This window comes from Prinia subflava, chromosome 2 (assembly GCF_021018805.1).
Source record: "Prinia subflava isolate CZ2003 ecotype Zambia chromosome 2, Cam_Psub_1.2, whole genome shotgun sequence".
Classification (NCBI taxonomy): Eukaryota; Metazoa; Chordata; class Aves; order Passeriformes; family Cisticolidae; genus Prinia; species Prinia subflava.
In genome coordinates, this window is record NC_086248.1 from 44,868,265 (window position 1) to 44,881,550 (window position 13,286).

Here is a 13,286-nt window from a genome sequence, read left to right on the forward strand (position 1 = left end):
CTGCCCTTCTCCTGTGCGGATTCCCCTTCAAGTTTCTGTCCCAAGCACACAGGCAGTCAGAACCACACCAACATTGCACTTGCCCCCACCTTCCTGGACACTGAAATTTGCCTTTGCAAAGCGCAGCACCGGAGCCCAGGGCTTCTCCCACAGGTGAGACAGCCAGCTCTCTCCATGGTGAGGCACTGCGCTGCTGCTCTCAAAGCTTGCAGCCCAGCAGCGACCCAGCACCGCGCCTGCTGGAGCTCTACGGGGCCAGAGCAGGCAACCAAAAGCTTCCCCACAAAGGCAGCAAGTGATCCCCACCAGCCTTCCCTCTGCACACCCATCCATGCAACTCAGCTGCAGCTAACACGAGCCCTTCCACAGACTGCGGGAGGCTTGGACAGAGCTGAAACTCCACCCTCTCAGCATTGCTGTTCTGTAATTCAGCACAGCACTGCTTAGCAAACACCCTTCTGATGCTGTTGTCCTGCAAACAGCATAATGAAGAATAATAAGCAGGTGCTTCTGAACACAAATCCAGAGCAGGAGGAGTATAAAACTACTATAGATGAAGCAATTAAGTAACCACGCTGCTCACTGTTTATTGACAATCTTTATTAGAGCTGACTTTGCACGTTCAGAGATTTCCTAGTAAGTATAAATATGAATCAAAGTGCTACCCCCCCCACAGTAAGAAATCTTTATTTCCACAAAAAAAAAAAATACAAACAACCAATATTTCAAAGTTATATTATTTTTAATACATACAATACCAAAAAGGCAAAAAATAAAGATGAAAGACTAGCAGCAAAAAGAATTCTATTTCTCTTTCAACAGTCTGTTTGCTTCCGCATTTCTCCAGCAAGTAGAGTATAAAGAGAATTCAATTATTTTTTATATGAAATATCCTACCAAAAATATAACACTGTGTAAAGAAAGTTTACAGTAGAAAGTCGGGGGGGGTGGTAGGAAGAAAGAAAAAGGAGAAAACAGTAGATTTAACATTAAAAATCTCAAGTGTAAACTTTGCTGCTGCTTTAAAATCAAAAATAACAAAAGTCACATGAGTATTTCCGTTTGGCTTAGAAGCCAGGAAAACAAGAAAAGCTGATTTTTTTAAAGTGCTTAACCATCATATCCAAAAGTAATGACTTTCAGACCTACTTAACATGAATGTGCTCAAAAAGCCACCGCTTACAGTATAAAAGCTGTCATTCTGAAATGCTGCACACACAAACTGGCTTTATCTGCACGAATGAAAGATTCCTTTGAACAGCTCTCAATCATATGATGTCCCAAATCAATGTAATGCTATTAGAGCAGGCAGCTGAATAAGTACCAGAAAATTGAAGTTTAAGAATAATAGATATAAAAAATATTTTTTGTCTTAAAAGGCAGCATGCCTCTCCCAGCCGAACGAAGGTACTGTTATGCAATAAGCAAGAGAAACACAGTTTCATATCATTGTTGTAAACTACCCAAGACAAAGTGGCTGCTGATCTAGTAATTCACACGTTAAACAGAGGAAGAGAGAGACTTCTTTCTGATAAAACACAGAAAGGCAATCATGTGGGTGGGACCAAATGCTAACGGAGTTTTTAACTTATTATTAAACATACTCTTTAATACACTTGTTAAAGTTGACTTCAAAACCAAAAGCATGTCCTAACAGAAGAAAAATAAAATAATGAAGAAAAATAAAATAATGAAGAAAACCAATGATTTGAACAGCTTTAGGACTATTTTTGTTACACTGTTACATATTTATTTGAGCCTTAGTGCAAAGAAAAAATTCAACATTATAGGCTCCAAAGCAAATCAAATACAACTATTTCATGGGGCATTTTGACAGACATCAGAGACAGATTCCAAGAGAAATGTAATTTTTTTTAGCTGTAATGACCATTTTTTTTTTATATCAAGGTTAGAAAATCAAAAATACATTTAAAAATTGGAGCATAGACTCTGGCATTCATTAACATCCAGTACAGCTATAAATAATTTAAACCCCACCACTCCCCCAAATCAGAAATACAATAAACAAACTGAACTTCCACTATTGCTGCTGTCATTAAATTGTGCCCATAGCCTGACAGCAGCACCACCCATCCCCACAGTTATTGCACTAATTTCTCCATCAGCTTTGGAGTTCTACAAGTTTGAATTTGTTTACATCCATCTATTTCACAGGAATATTTTTGAACTATTTCTTGAACGTCACCAATTCCCAACACAGTATATTCATGTTCTTCAGAACAGATTTTAAGTAAGAGCCCGCTGGTTCACTTTAAGCTAAAACACATTAATTAGAAAACACAACTTTTACCCTACAAAGTTCCTGTAAACACCTCTGTATTAAGCCACAGCAAGCTCTAGACCAGGAAATTCAGCATCTCCAGTGACTGGACTTTACCTCACTTTTCCTCCACAAAAACATTAAAAATCACCAAAATGTCAGAATTAAAAAGGAAAGGAAATGGCATAATAAACAGGGAGTGAAACCTCGTTACCCAAGCAGGTATGTAAAATTAGCTTCTGAAAATGTAAAATTTGAAAAGCAATGATTTTAGTGGTTAAAGTGTGCAAAAGACTAAATATGCCACCAGTTTCAGAGAAAACAGAATACTGTAGCCATCAATAATTACTATTCAAGTCCAGCAGTGGCAGTTGTGCTGCTTTTGTTGCCATTTTAGACACTATATATTACCACTTTCTCTGCATACTTCATGCCTCTTTTTTAACAGATGCCAGCAGCAGATTTTTCAGTGGTACAGGAAAGATGGGACCTTTTTTAAAGGGTTCCTTCCATCCCAGATCTGGATATTATGTGGAATTAAAAATAATGTATTAAGCAGAAACATCAAACATTATTTGATATTTTCTCTGTCTATCAAAATCACCTCAAAAAGATTCAAAATATCAGGTTTTTGTGAAAAAGAAACAGGAAAATACCATGCAAGGGAAGTGTAGCTATTCTACTGATGTGAAGTACAAAAGCTTAGGAACAGAAAAACATCAGCTTCAGCCTGAGACTGAAAAAAAAAACACCACAGATTTTTCAAAACCAGAGTCCATACAGTGTCACACAGCCCTGCCTTGTCATGTTTGTTAATATCCTCGCTTAGAAGTCAGACAGCATTTTGTTTAACTTGTGTTGCTCTGTATCATTACACTAAACCATAATTAACTCCTCTTTTGTGCCGGCCTCATTCCAACACAATTGTACCCACTGTATACCAGCAGCAGTTCTCAGGTTTTGTTTTGCAGCTCAGCTGTATTTTTCTTGGATGTTCACAAGATTGGCATTTGACTGGATGCGCTTGGCTGGAAAAGAAAAAATTATATGAAAATTAAACACAAAGAATTCCACAAAACTAGTCTCTCCACTCCCTCCATTTATCCGCCACAGACTTGCAAACAGCTTTCTGCTCACGTCCAGAAACTTTAATGAAAAGATATGGCTGAAGCTCTTTCCTATCCTTCTTCAGGGGACAGCAGCAGACTAATAGTTGCTATTAGCGCCGTCAGCACAGCTGCAGGCAGATCTGGCTGGGCTTCCTCTTCCACAAGAGCCAAGCAAATCCCTGGCACCTCCCAACTCCAACAGTGAAATGCCAACACCACCACTTACGCAAAATGAGTATCCGTTTCTTCTGCTTTGAGTGAAGGAAGCTACTAAGATAAAAAACAATAGGTAGGAAGAGAATAAAGGATGAAACTGCAATCACTGGGACTGTATCACTGCAGGGAAGAGAACAGTTGAAAGTCCTGCTCCAAAGCTTCCGAGTGATGTTCATCTGAAAGGAAAACAGAAGTAAACCATGAAAGCAAGCACATGCATTTTTTCTGTGCAGCATGGCTTGGCAAACACTCAGGCCTTAAGACATGCAAGCCTTAAGTATCACCTCAGAACACTGCTCTTGAACAGATCTCTCCCCAAAAGCAAGCAAATACCTGGAAATGTTGAAGCAAACTATTTAGATGAAGCCAAGATTTCACATCAAAACTTCTATAAGCTTCAAAAACATAACTATACTCAGATACATGCAGACACTGCTGCATGCCTGTTTCCTAGAGAGCTCACTGATAGTCTGTGGGGACAGGGCTGATCCCATATTTTTGAGGAGCACTCCTTCAGCCCAGCCTCTTAAACTCCACAACATATCAAAGCTTTTTCCAAACATATGTCCTCAATGCTGAGGATCCCTAGAAACAGCTGCTGTAATAAGGAATCAATTAATACACTAGCTAGAACAATAGCAGTAAAGCCTCACATTAAAAGCTAGAAGATTAAGAGATTTTTTTTTTTTAATCCATCTCCTTCACAGTAACAAGAAACGAAAGTGCAGCCACTCAAACTGGAATGCGCTCGGGAGATCAGGAGCTTCAGCCATGCTCCCACAGCACTGCCCGAGGACAGGACCTCGCAGGACAGCCCCACGAGGCACCTCCCACCACGGCACACCAGCCTGCCAAAAGCACTGCTGCCCCTACTGCCCCCTGCCCAAAGCAAAAAGCAATCCAGTAAGAAAAGCACAAATGGCTCAGATCAATGGAGTGTATTAACAAACACTCACTGCATCCTCCACGTCGATACACAAGTGTGCGGAGTGTGCAGATTCACCACCTTGCCTGTTCATCCTCTGCAGCTGGTTATACAGGTCATTCAACTTTGTGTAGGTTTCGTTGCAGTTTTTACACACTTCTGTGTAGTTATTTGGTGACAGATCAGTGGCTTGCCCCTAGGGTTATAAAACTCTGAATGAATGACAGTTTAAGTCATTAAAAAAAAATTGGTTTGATTTGTTACTGCTGAGCTTCATTGACAGGGACAGACTGTGCCATACCAAGTAATCCTTTCCATCTGTGGCCTTCAGCACTCCATGAATGCAACACAGGACACACGAAAACAAAACTACAATCTCTGAAGATATTTCAGCCCAGTAATGGCTGTACCAGCTACCAGTGATCACTGGGTTAAATTCTAGCATAATCACTTGAAGTTTTCAGTAGGGCAGTCCACACTGCTCCTGACCAAGGCCTGTAAAGGCACATTTCCTAGAAAGCATTAACAAAGCAGACAGTTTCCTCAGAGACTGTCCCATACCATTGAAGTAAACCCATTTTACTACTGAATGATCCTGAAATCTGGCCAGTTTCTGACTGAAATAGAATATGCAGTTTCTTAGGCTACATAAGGCATTTTCTCTGAGGACAATTACCACATTTATTTCACTAAGGAAGTTATATTGTCTGTGCAATACGGTCAACCTTTAACTACGAGTAATTTTAACAGTCAAAAGAAATGTTGCAAGAATTAAAGGCGGCTGGTCCTTCTGAGCTAGTCCGTATTATCAAAAGGATACTTAAAGATTGAATTTCTACATTAAAAAGACAACAATTCTACAAAGCAAGAGCATGCAGACATGCTGGTTTTTACCACGTAATTATCAACTATTGTGAATTCAGAAATTTTGATGTGAAGTAGCATTGCAATTACAGACAAAATGAAGTCAAGGTGAGTATCAATTAGAATTAATTTCAGGCGCTCAGTCTGTAAACAACGGCGTTTTACTGATCACGGATTTTTCTGCCTACAATTCACAAACTCGGCAGTAGTTTATTTGCCTGGATTGCATCTGCTGTTTATTCAGCATAAATAAAATTTTGGTAGCAGTTAGATAATGTAGTGCTTCTCTTAAATACACAAATACACAACACAAATACCTGAAGGTTATGTTCAAAACATGTCAGAGATTTATTGAATAAATCCAGGAATTCTTCAGTAGAATTTGATAATCCCTCACTGTTATTCTTTAAACAATCTGTTGAAAAGAAAGAAAAACATTAAGATATTTTGATTTTTAACATTTCCACAGCCAGCAGGCCCCAGACACTCCACTCCTGCAAAAAGAACTCTCGACCGTAAAGGACGGGTCTAGTCAACATAGCAGTTTCTTTATCTGCCTGCCACTGATATCTCAGACCTGCTGACCTAACGCTTCATCGGGAACACATTTCAGAATTAATTGGCCTTGATTAAGTGAAAGATGAAGACTATCATCAAGAGCTTTCTGAAGAGGGGGACTGAATTATCGTTGGACTTCGAGATAAAACAAGACATTACTTTTATTTCCTAGCCCACAGATCTGGCTATGCCCAGCAACACTAACAGCCATTTTGTGGAAGCAGAAGCACCAGCAGCAGAGATGAAATGGAGAGCACCCAGGAAACAGCTAGACCATGAACACAATAGTAGAAATCACAGTGTAATAATTATTCTTTAAGAAAAGAGCTGAGCTTTTTACCAGCTTTGAGGAAAGCTCTGGGGCTTTCCTTCCAGTCATGGGCTCAACCCCCACATTACTGCTTCCTTCCATCCTACCCTACTTCAGGTGCTCTAATCAGCCAGACCTTTAAAAACAACAGTATTTGAGGAATTTAGGAGTTCAGCAACAGCACCATGAGAGCAAGCCAACATCCTAGAAAATTCTCCTGAAATTAGTAAGCACCAGCAGTAGCTTTCTGACAGACTACTACCCTCAGATTTTGGCCCTTACGAAAGAAAAACCTCCTGAAGTGGCTATAATTCAGGATTTTTGTGTTATCTACTGGCTGTATTCAAACAAACACATACAATTCTGATCTGTGCAAATTTTCGGGGCTACCTCATCACAGTAGCCTGAGAGCTACAGAATGAGTCACGTACTTGCACAGTTGGCTGCCTCCCAGGTTTCATTGAAGAACTCCGAGAGGGTCACAACTATCTGCAGCCTGTCTGAGGTCAAGATGCTTTTGGCACAATTGTGGCTCTCAGAGGAATTCTAGAAATAAAAAGAAAAAAGAAAGGAAGCGAACAAGTGTTAAAAATACAAAGGGAAATTTCTGAAATGTATTTTACACAAGCACATCTAAAACAATCACAACACATCAAATGGATATTTCCAGAAAAGGCAGAGCAGAAGTGATGGAACAAAAATCTTTTTATCCTCCAATTCATACTGTGAGCAACACAGCTTACTGCACACAATCTCTGTAGGTGTACTAGGGGTGCATGCAAGCCAGTCAAAAGTACATGGGAAAAAAAAAGAAAAAACAAGCACACAGACAGGACCTTCTCTGCCAGGTGGCTCCCATTCATCCATCCCTGGGCCACGGCCCCAGAAGCCAGCTCAAGGCATGTGCAGTCAGAGGAGAGGACAGGGTTGCTCTCATTAGACATAAGGAATAGTTGAAGGAGCTGAACCAGTGGACTGGCCTCAAACAAACCAAACCCAAACAGAAAGAGCCTCCAAAACCCCTGCACCAGTGTAACCTATCAGCATCAAACTTTCCCCACTGCAGCAACACCAGGAACAGATTCCTCTGTGGAGCAGTGCCCGTGTTCACTCACCCAAGCATACGACCAAGCCACGCTCTTGCCTCCCCAGACACAGGCACCAAGCTCATCTGTCCTAGTGAGCCATTCAGTGCATCCCCATCCTCAAAGCAGGCTCTGCCACAACTCTTACAGCAACTTATTCTCTGGACCAAGCTCATAAAAAATGCACAGTGACTGCAAAAGCAGTTGCAGAATAAACAGGAAGTATTCTGATCAGAATTGAGATACAGAATCATGACCTCCAGTCAGCTGACTCCCATGCTCTAGCTCCTGGTGTCTGGCTGCTAAATTGACTTAAGCACTTCTCAAAATTGCCAAAGCTGCCAAAAGCCTCTTTGATAAGTGACGTGGGACACAGAAAAAAAATAATCTCTTTAATGAGAAACTTGTTCCTTACAGTGCTTTACAAGAGATCCAGTTTCTGCCTCTCTTTGTTAAAATGGGGAGGGGAGGTTAAATAAGAACTTTCCCCTGGAGGCTCAACTGCAGAAGTCAAATATTGCCACATCTGGTAACTCCCACATTCGCCTGCTTTCATTTCTACTAAATTACAGATACGCAAGAATGTTGTTTATGCAGGAAACTCTGGTTGTTTCACAAAGACTGTGAAGCTTCCTCACCACCTGGGCTCAGAAAAAAACATTTTACCAAAACTGAATCACATAGACCTAAATCATTCCTTAAATAAAGTTTGCCTAATTGATTCTTTAATTATCCTAGTGAGGAGACTTTTATATTTCAGAGATGTCCAAAACTTAAACTGGCTGCTGCTGTCACATTGCACTCTTAACTACTGTTAAGATTCAAACATCAGACACCTGATTAATTGTAATCAGGGACTGAGGTTGCAAGAGGCCACCTCCTTTATTCACCTAGTTAGTTAATCCACACACAGAAGGAAAGCCAACAGATGTATCTTCCAGAGCACATAGTGGACAAGCCCTCCCAGGCTGCTAGTACTCAAGCACAGCAGCTGCAATGAGTGCATACATATTCTCAGTGCTGGAATACGTTTGGCTACTTAATCCTAGCCAAAATATCATGGTGAAAGTACCCAAGAGAATTACACATTCAATTTCTCACTTTCACAATGAAACAGCTTCTGTAAAAGAAACAAACAGAACAGACCACAAGTTTGCAAACTAAAACAAGAGACCACTGGCTACATATTTGCCCTGAAGAGGACAATTACCAAGGGAACGTGCATGCACTCTTCCAATACAAGCACTGGGGTGGTAAAGGAAGATAAGAAAACAACCTAAAACCCTACCCAAAAGCAGCACTGATACTTCTCTAATGACAGGAAACTGTACAGTGAAATGGTTTGCAGGCCACTGTGGTACCTATTTATTGCCTGGGCTTGAAGAGCAACAGATTTTTCTCGTCTATGGCAATTCTAAATCTTGGAATTCAGAAATCCCAAGACTGAAAGCACAATCCAGGGTACATACACTTAGAAACTTGCTCTCTGTCTGCCCACAGGGTGCCCACTTACAGCCATCATCACAGAACAAAGGCCCTTCAGTCTGATCCACTAATGTCATCCTCACATCATCCTGGGAACTAACTTTTACAAACGGATCAACTCGATGAGAGCACACAAAACAAGCCACGAGCCACACCCAACTTTAAGAAAAGGACGCAAAAAACCTCCCACCAGTAGGGTGCACTGACCCCAACCAGTGCTCAGGCTGTCTCCACACGCTGCCACCACCTTTGGAGCCAGGAACGCTGTGACACGGCTCCTCACAGGAGGATGTGCCTCACTCGACACAGCTTCACAGACCATCAGCTTTCCGGGAAGTGCAGGCAGCTAAGCCAGGCAGCGTTCCCCACTAGTGCTCGTACAACCTGTGTACGAGCTTTAGCCATCGCTACATCAGCAAGAACAACTCCAGTTTTTCCACTCGCACTCTTTCTCCGCAGGTGGAGCTGCCTGTCCCCAGCCACGCCAGGAGCTGGCGGCACGGACCGCGCCACAGCAGCGCAGGAGGCGGCGGCCGGCTCTGGCAGCAGCGCCTCTCGAACGCTCCCAGCCTCTGCCAAAAGCCCTGCGCACCGCAGCGAGGCTTTCAGCTGCCTTCCCGAGGATCCCACCGCCACCAGACCTGCCCCGGCACCCAACCCGCAGGCCTGGAAGCCTCAAGGAAGGGGCCGGGCCCCCAGCCCGCCCCGGCAGCCACGCACCCCCCTCGGCCCCACGGACGCACCCCGACGGCGCGGGCGATGCTGCCGTACTGTGCGAGCAGGCGGCGGTAGTGGTCGTGGCAGCCCTGGCACAGCCGCACCGGGCGGGCGCGCCGGCCCAGGCAGCCCGTCAGCGCCGCGCTGCCCTCCGCGAAGGCGGCCAGGAGGCTGCGGCACTCGGGCTCCAGCTCGGGCAGGTCGCCGGGCAGGCCCGCGCCCCACAGCTCCTCCGCCAGCTCCTGCGCCAGCTCCAGCGCCGGGGTCTGGCGCGGCCCCGCGGCGGCGGCCAGGCCGAGGAGGGCGAGGGCGAGCGCCAGCGCCAGCAGCAGCGCCCGGCAGATGCACCACGGCGGCGCCATGGCGGCCGCGCCGAGGAACCGGAAGCGCCGCGCCGGGAAAGAGTCGGCCCCCGCCCCGGGGCGCCGCCGCTCATTGGCCGAGACGGAGCGGGGGCGGGGAAAAGGGGCGGGGAACGGGCGGGGAAAGGGGCGTGGCAGAGGCGGGAGGTCCCGAGGGGCGGGGCGAGAGCTCATCCTACGGCGCATCCCGAGAGCTCCTCCCGTGGCGCATCCCAGGGCTCATCCCGGGAGCTCCTCCTGTGGCCCATCTCGGAGGCCCTTCCCGGGGTCCCACCCCAGGGCTCGTCCCGGGACATTATCCCGGAGGCTCATCCCGGGACACGGCGCTGGGGTGTCCCCAGGGCCGGGAGTGTGTGCGAGCTGTGCCTGTGCCCGCAGGATGTACCTGCCTCGGACCCATACTGCTCCGCTGAGAGCGCGGCTCCTGTGCCGTGCGTTTCATCCAGGTCACACTCTCTTCATCCGAGAAGGGGTTTTAAGAGTATCTGTCGTGTGAGAAGGGACTTTAAAATATGCTGAAATACAGCAACAAGTTAAGGATTAAAAATCTCCCAAACAGAGAAAAAAATTGTGATGAAGAAATAAACTGAAACTTTCTGCAAAGTATTTCCCACGTTTTGTCTGAAGCTGGACACCTTTGTTGGTACCTGGCTCCAAATTTCCCCGTGGCTGACTCTGAATAAGACCACAGCCACCGAAGGAAAGCTCCCCTCAGAGCGGGAGGAGTGAGTGGAGCAGTGGGTAGCCCCTCCCGGGGGTTGGAGTGCCCAGCTCCCTGAAAACTGGCTGCCAGGACCTTGCCCCGTGCCTATTCCTTCTGACTCAAGCTCTTTTCAGCCACTTCCATGTGCTTCTTACCGAGTCTGGGGTTTGTAGTGCTCTGGTAAGACACACACCAGAGAGATGAAGGCGGGCCCCGTGATTCCATAGCATGGTGCCTCCGGGAATAACAGAGCCGAGCAGGAATGGCCCCATGCGGTTTTTGCCGATTCGGTGCTGCACGCCTGGCAGTGGTGATGGGACACAGCGCTGGCCAACAGTGCCGTGACAGCTTTGGCAGCTGCAGGGAGCTCAGCACTGTTTGAAGTGGCTCCCAGAGCAACCAGCTGTACCCAGCTCCAGCAGCACCAGCTCCAGTGTCACCTGGCCCCCCTGGTGCTGGCTTGTGCCGGTCATGCAGTAAACGTCACGGAATGGAAATATCCAGGTTTGTGAAAAAACAGAAGGTGGTGATACAGGTGCCGCCAACAGGCAAGGAACACCCAACAGAGAACACCTGGCTTCTCCGAGTGTCCTGAATGGCTCAGCTCTTGAAGAACTGGCTCTCAAAGCAATGAATGAAACGAATGAAAGCCACATCATGAGTATGACACAGACAGATGTGGTAGTGTGGTCAAAAACGTACCATGTCCCCTGTACTTGCAAATGACATGGGTGAGGGCCCTAGATTGGGTGCTAGACTTTCCCTGAGCCTTGCTGCCCAGGGGCCAGGCAAGTCTCTCCGAGGTTTAGTCCAAGGCCAGGCAATACCTTCCTGTACAGCGCCTGTTGGCTGGGGACCGCATCTGGGAAGTGGAAGCCTGAGGCTGCTTAGCAGCACGCGTGTGCCCGGGTGGCACCAGAAGATTGTCACCCTTCCGTGGCTCCCCACCATAGCTGCAGCCAAGAAACCCCGGGGCGGCGGGGCCGCCTGCACCAAGCCAGCACCGCAGCCCTGAGACGGGGACAGGGGCCGCTTGCCGCCCCTAAGCCACCCTCGGCCTGCCGGAGTGCAGAGAGCTCCGTCTGCCCGAGCCGGGGGGCGGGGTGTCCCCGCAGAGCACGGTGTCCCTGCAGGGCGGGGTGTCCCCGCAGAGCACGGTGTCCCTGCAGGGCGGGGTGTCCCCGCAGAGCACCGTGTCCCCGCAGAGGGGGGCGGCCCGGGGCTGGGCGGGGGCGGCCCAAGGCTGGGCGGGGGCGGCCCAAGGCTGGGCGGGGGCGGCCCGGCCGGGCTGCCCGCATCCCCCCGGGAGAGGGCAGCAGCACTCCCGCGCATCGCCCCACCGAGGGGCCGCGGGGGCTGCAAAGGGACCTCGGCCTGTCCCACAGCGCCCCGACGGCAGCCGCACCCCGGGGGAGCGGTGCAAACACTGCCCAGGGCAGGCTCTCGGCATCCTCAGCGGGGCTGTTCCTCGCGTGGGTCTGCGGGCACGGGGGGACCGGCTGGGGGACAGAGCTGCGCCTTCATCCCGCGGGTCAGCGGGGATGCGCTTTAACATTCTCCTGTGAGATAATGTGTTCTTCTTGGACTCAGGGGGTGTGGAGAAGCAAAAAAGAAAGGGAAAGGGGAGAAAGAAAAAAATTTAAAAAGAAAAAGGGTAGAATAAAGACACAAACAACCAAACAAAGCTCAGGAGTTTCAGGTGAGATCTCTGAGGTGTAACCATTTGTTGCAGACCAATAAGGAAGAGGTCTGGTCACTAAGTGCTTCTCCTTTTTATCCAAAATAAGCATGACACTACAAAGCAAAAAAAAAAAAAAAAAAAAAAAAAGATCACTAACTTTTTCAGCCGTGGTTAAGAACTGGTCTTGAAGAAGGCTTGACGTCCTTCTCTGATAATAGATAAATTTGGTTACCAAGCAGAAACAGGCCTTTACACTGAGAACTCAGCTGTCAAGCTCATTCAGCTAATTTTGTTGTAAACTTGGTGCCGTTACATTTCTGTTTGACCTTATCAAAGGTCGTACTCACAAACAGGATTTGGCTTTGACCAGCAAATCTCGGAAATATTTAAGAATATCAGAAATCTTGTATGGGTATACCCAATTATTCTTGAAAACACATCCAAGCGTTTCAATACCTACCCTGACTACAGGCAAGAGCGTTATTCCACAGAAGGAAAAATTCTTACCTTACAGAACACAGAAAATTAATATTGTTTTCCTATGCAATCTTGCTAGATCTGAGGAGATGGCAGTGTGAGCCAAGGAAAATTAACAATTGTAAGCTGTGAACCTGTTTTTCCCCTCTGATTGTCAGTCTCCCTGTTTTCTTCAGTGCTCTTTCTCCGGAGTTATGCCACTCTGAGCTGAGAAACAAACTCTTTTATCAAGTGTTCTTGTTATCTTTGAAGGATGATGGCTTGGATAAAACCTTTACACCAGAGGGCTGGAAAAAGAGGAACAGACTATAAATGTCAAGGCAGTGCCAGAAAAGTACGTGATGACTAAGAATGAAAGGAGTCAGGGGTGGCTGGAAGGCTTGGGTGTGTGGGGATTGGGGTGTGCAATGGCCTCTGTAAGGGAGATTGGGGCAGGCAACAGCTCAGAGGGCAAGAAGAAAGAGGGGGAAAAGCTCTGCCTCCTAGGCCAAAACTGCTGCACAGACACATCAT

General features: G+C 46.7%; 1 protein-coding gene across 1 annotated transcript; it reads right to left on the minus strand.

The window, feature by feature from the left end:
• Nucleotides 1-579: 579 nt before the first annotated feature.
• OSTM1 (osteoclastogenesis associated transmembrane protein 1) lies at nt 580-9,954 on the minus strand. The gene is made up of 6 exons (XM_063389752.1): nt 9,577-9,954; nt 6,695-6,809; nt 5,713-5,810; nt 4,563-4,727; nt 3,617-3,782; nt 580-3,309 (listed from the first exon to the last, which is right to left on the minus strand). The coding sequence occupies exons 1-6, from the start codon at nt 9,910-9,912 to the stop codon at nt 3,254-3,256; spliced, it is 936 nt and encodes a 311-aa protein (XP_063245822.1). The 5' UTR covers nt 9,913-9,954; the 3' UTR covers nt 580-3,253.
• Between the last annotated feature and the right edge of the window lie 3,332 nt (nt 9,955-13,286).

Coding starts and splice junctions, on each gene's coding strand:
- OSTM1 (XM_063389752.1), bottom strand. CDS start 9,912: ATGGCGCCGCCGTGGTGCATCTGCCGGGCGCTGCTGCTGGCGCTGGCG. Junction 3,783..4,562: donor GTATCGACGTGGAGGATGCA/GTGAGTGTTTGT, acceptor TTTTCCTTTCAG/ATGAACATCACTCGGAAGCT. Junction 3,310..3,616: donor GAAACGGATACTCATTTTGC/GTAAGTGGTGGT, acceptor TTTCTTTTCCAG/CCAAGCGCATCCAGTCAAAT.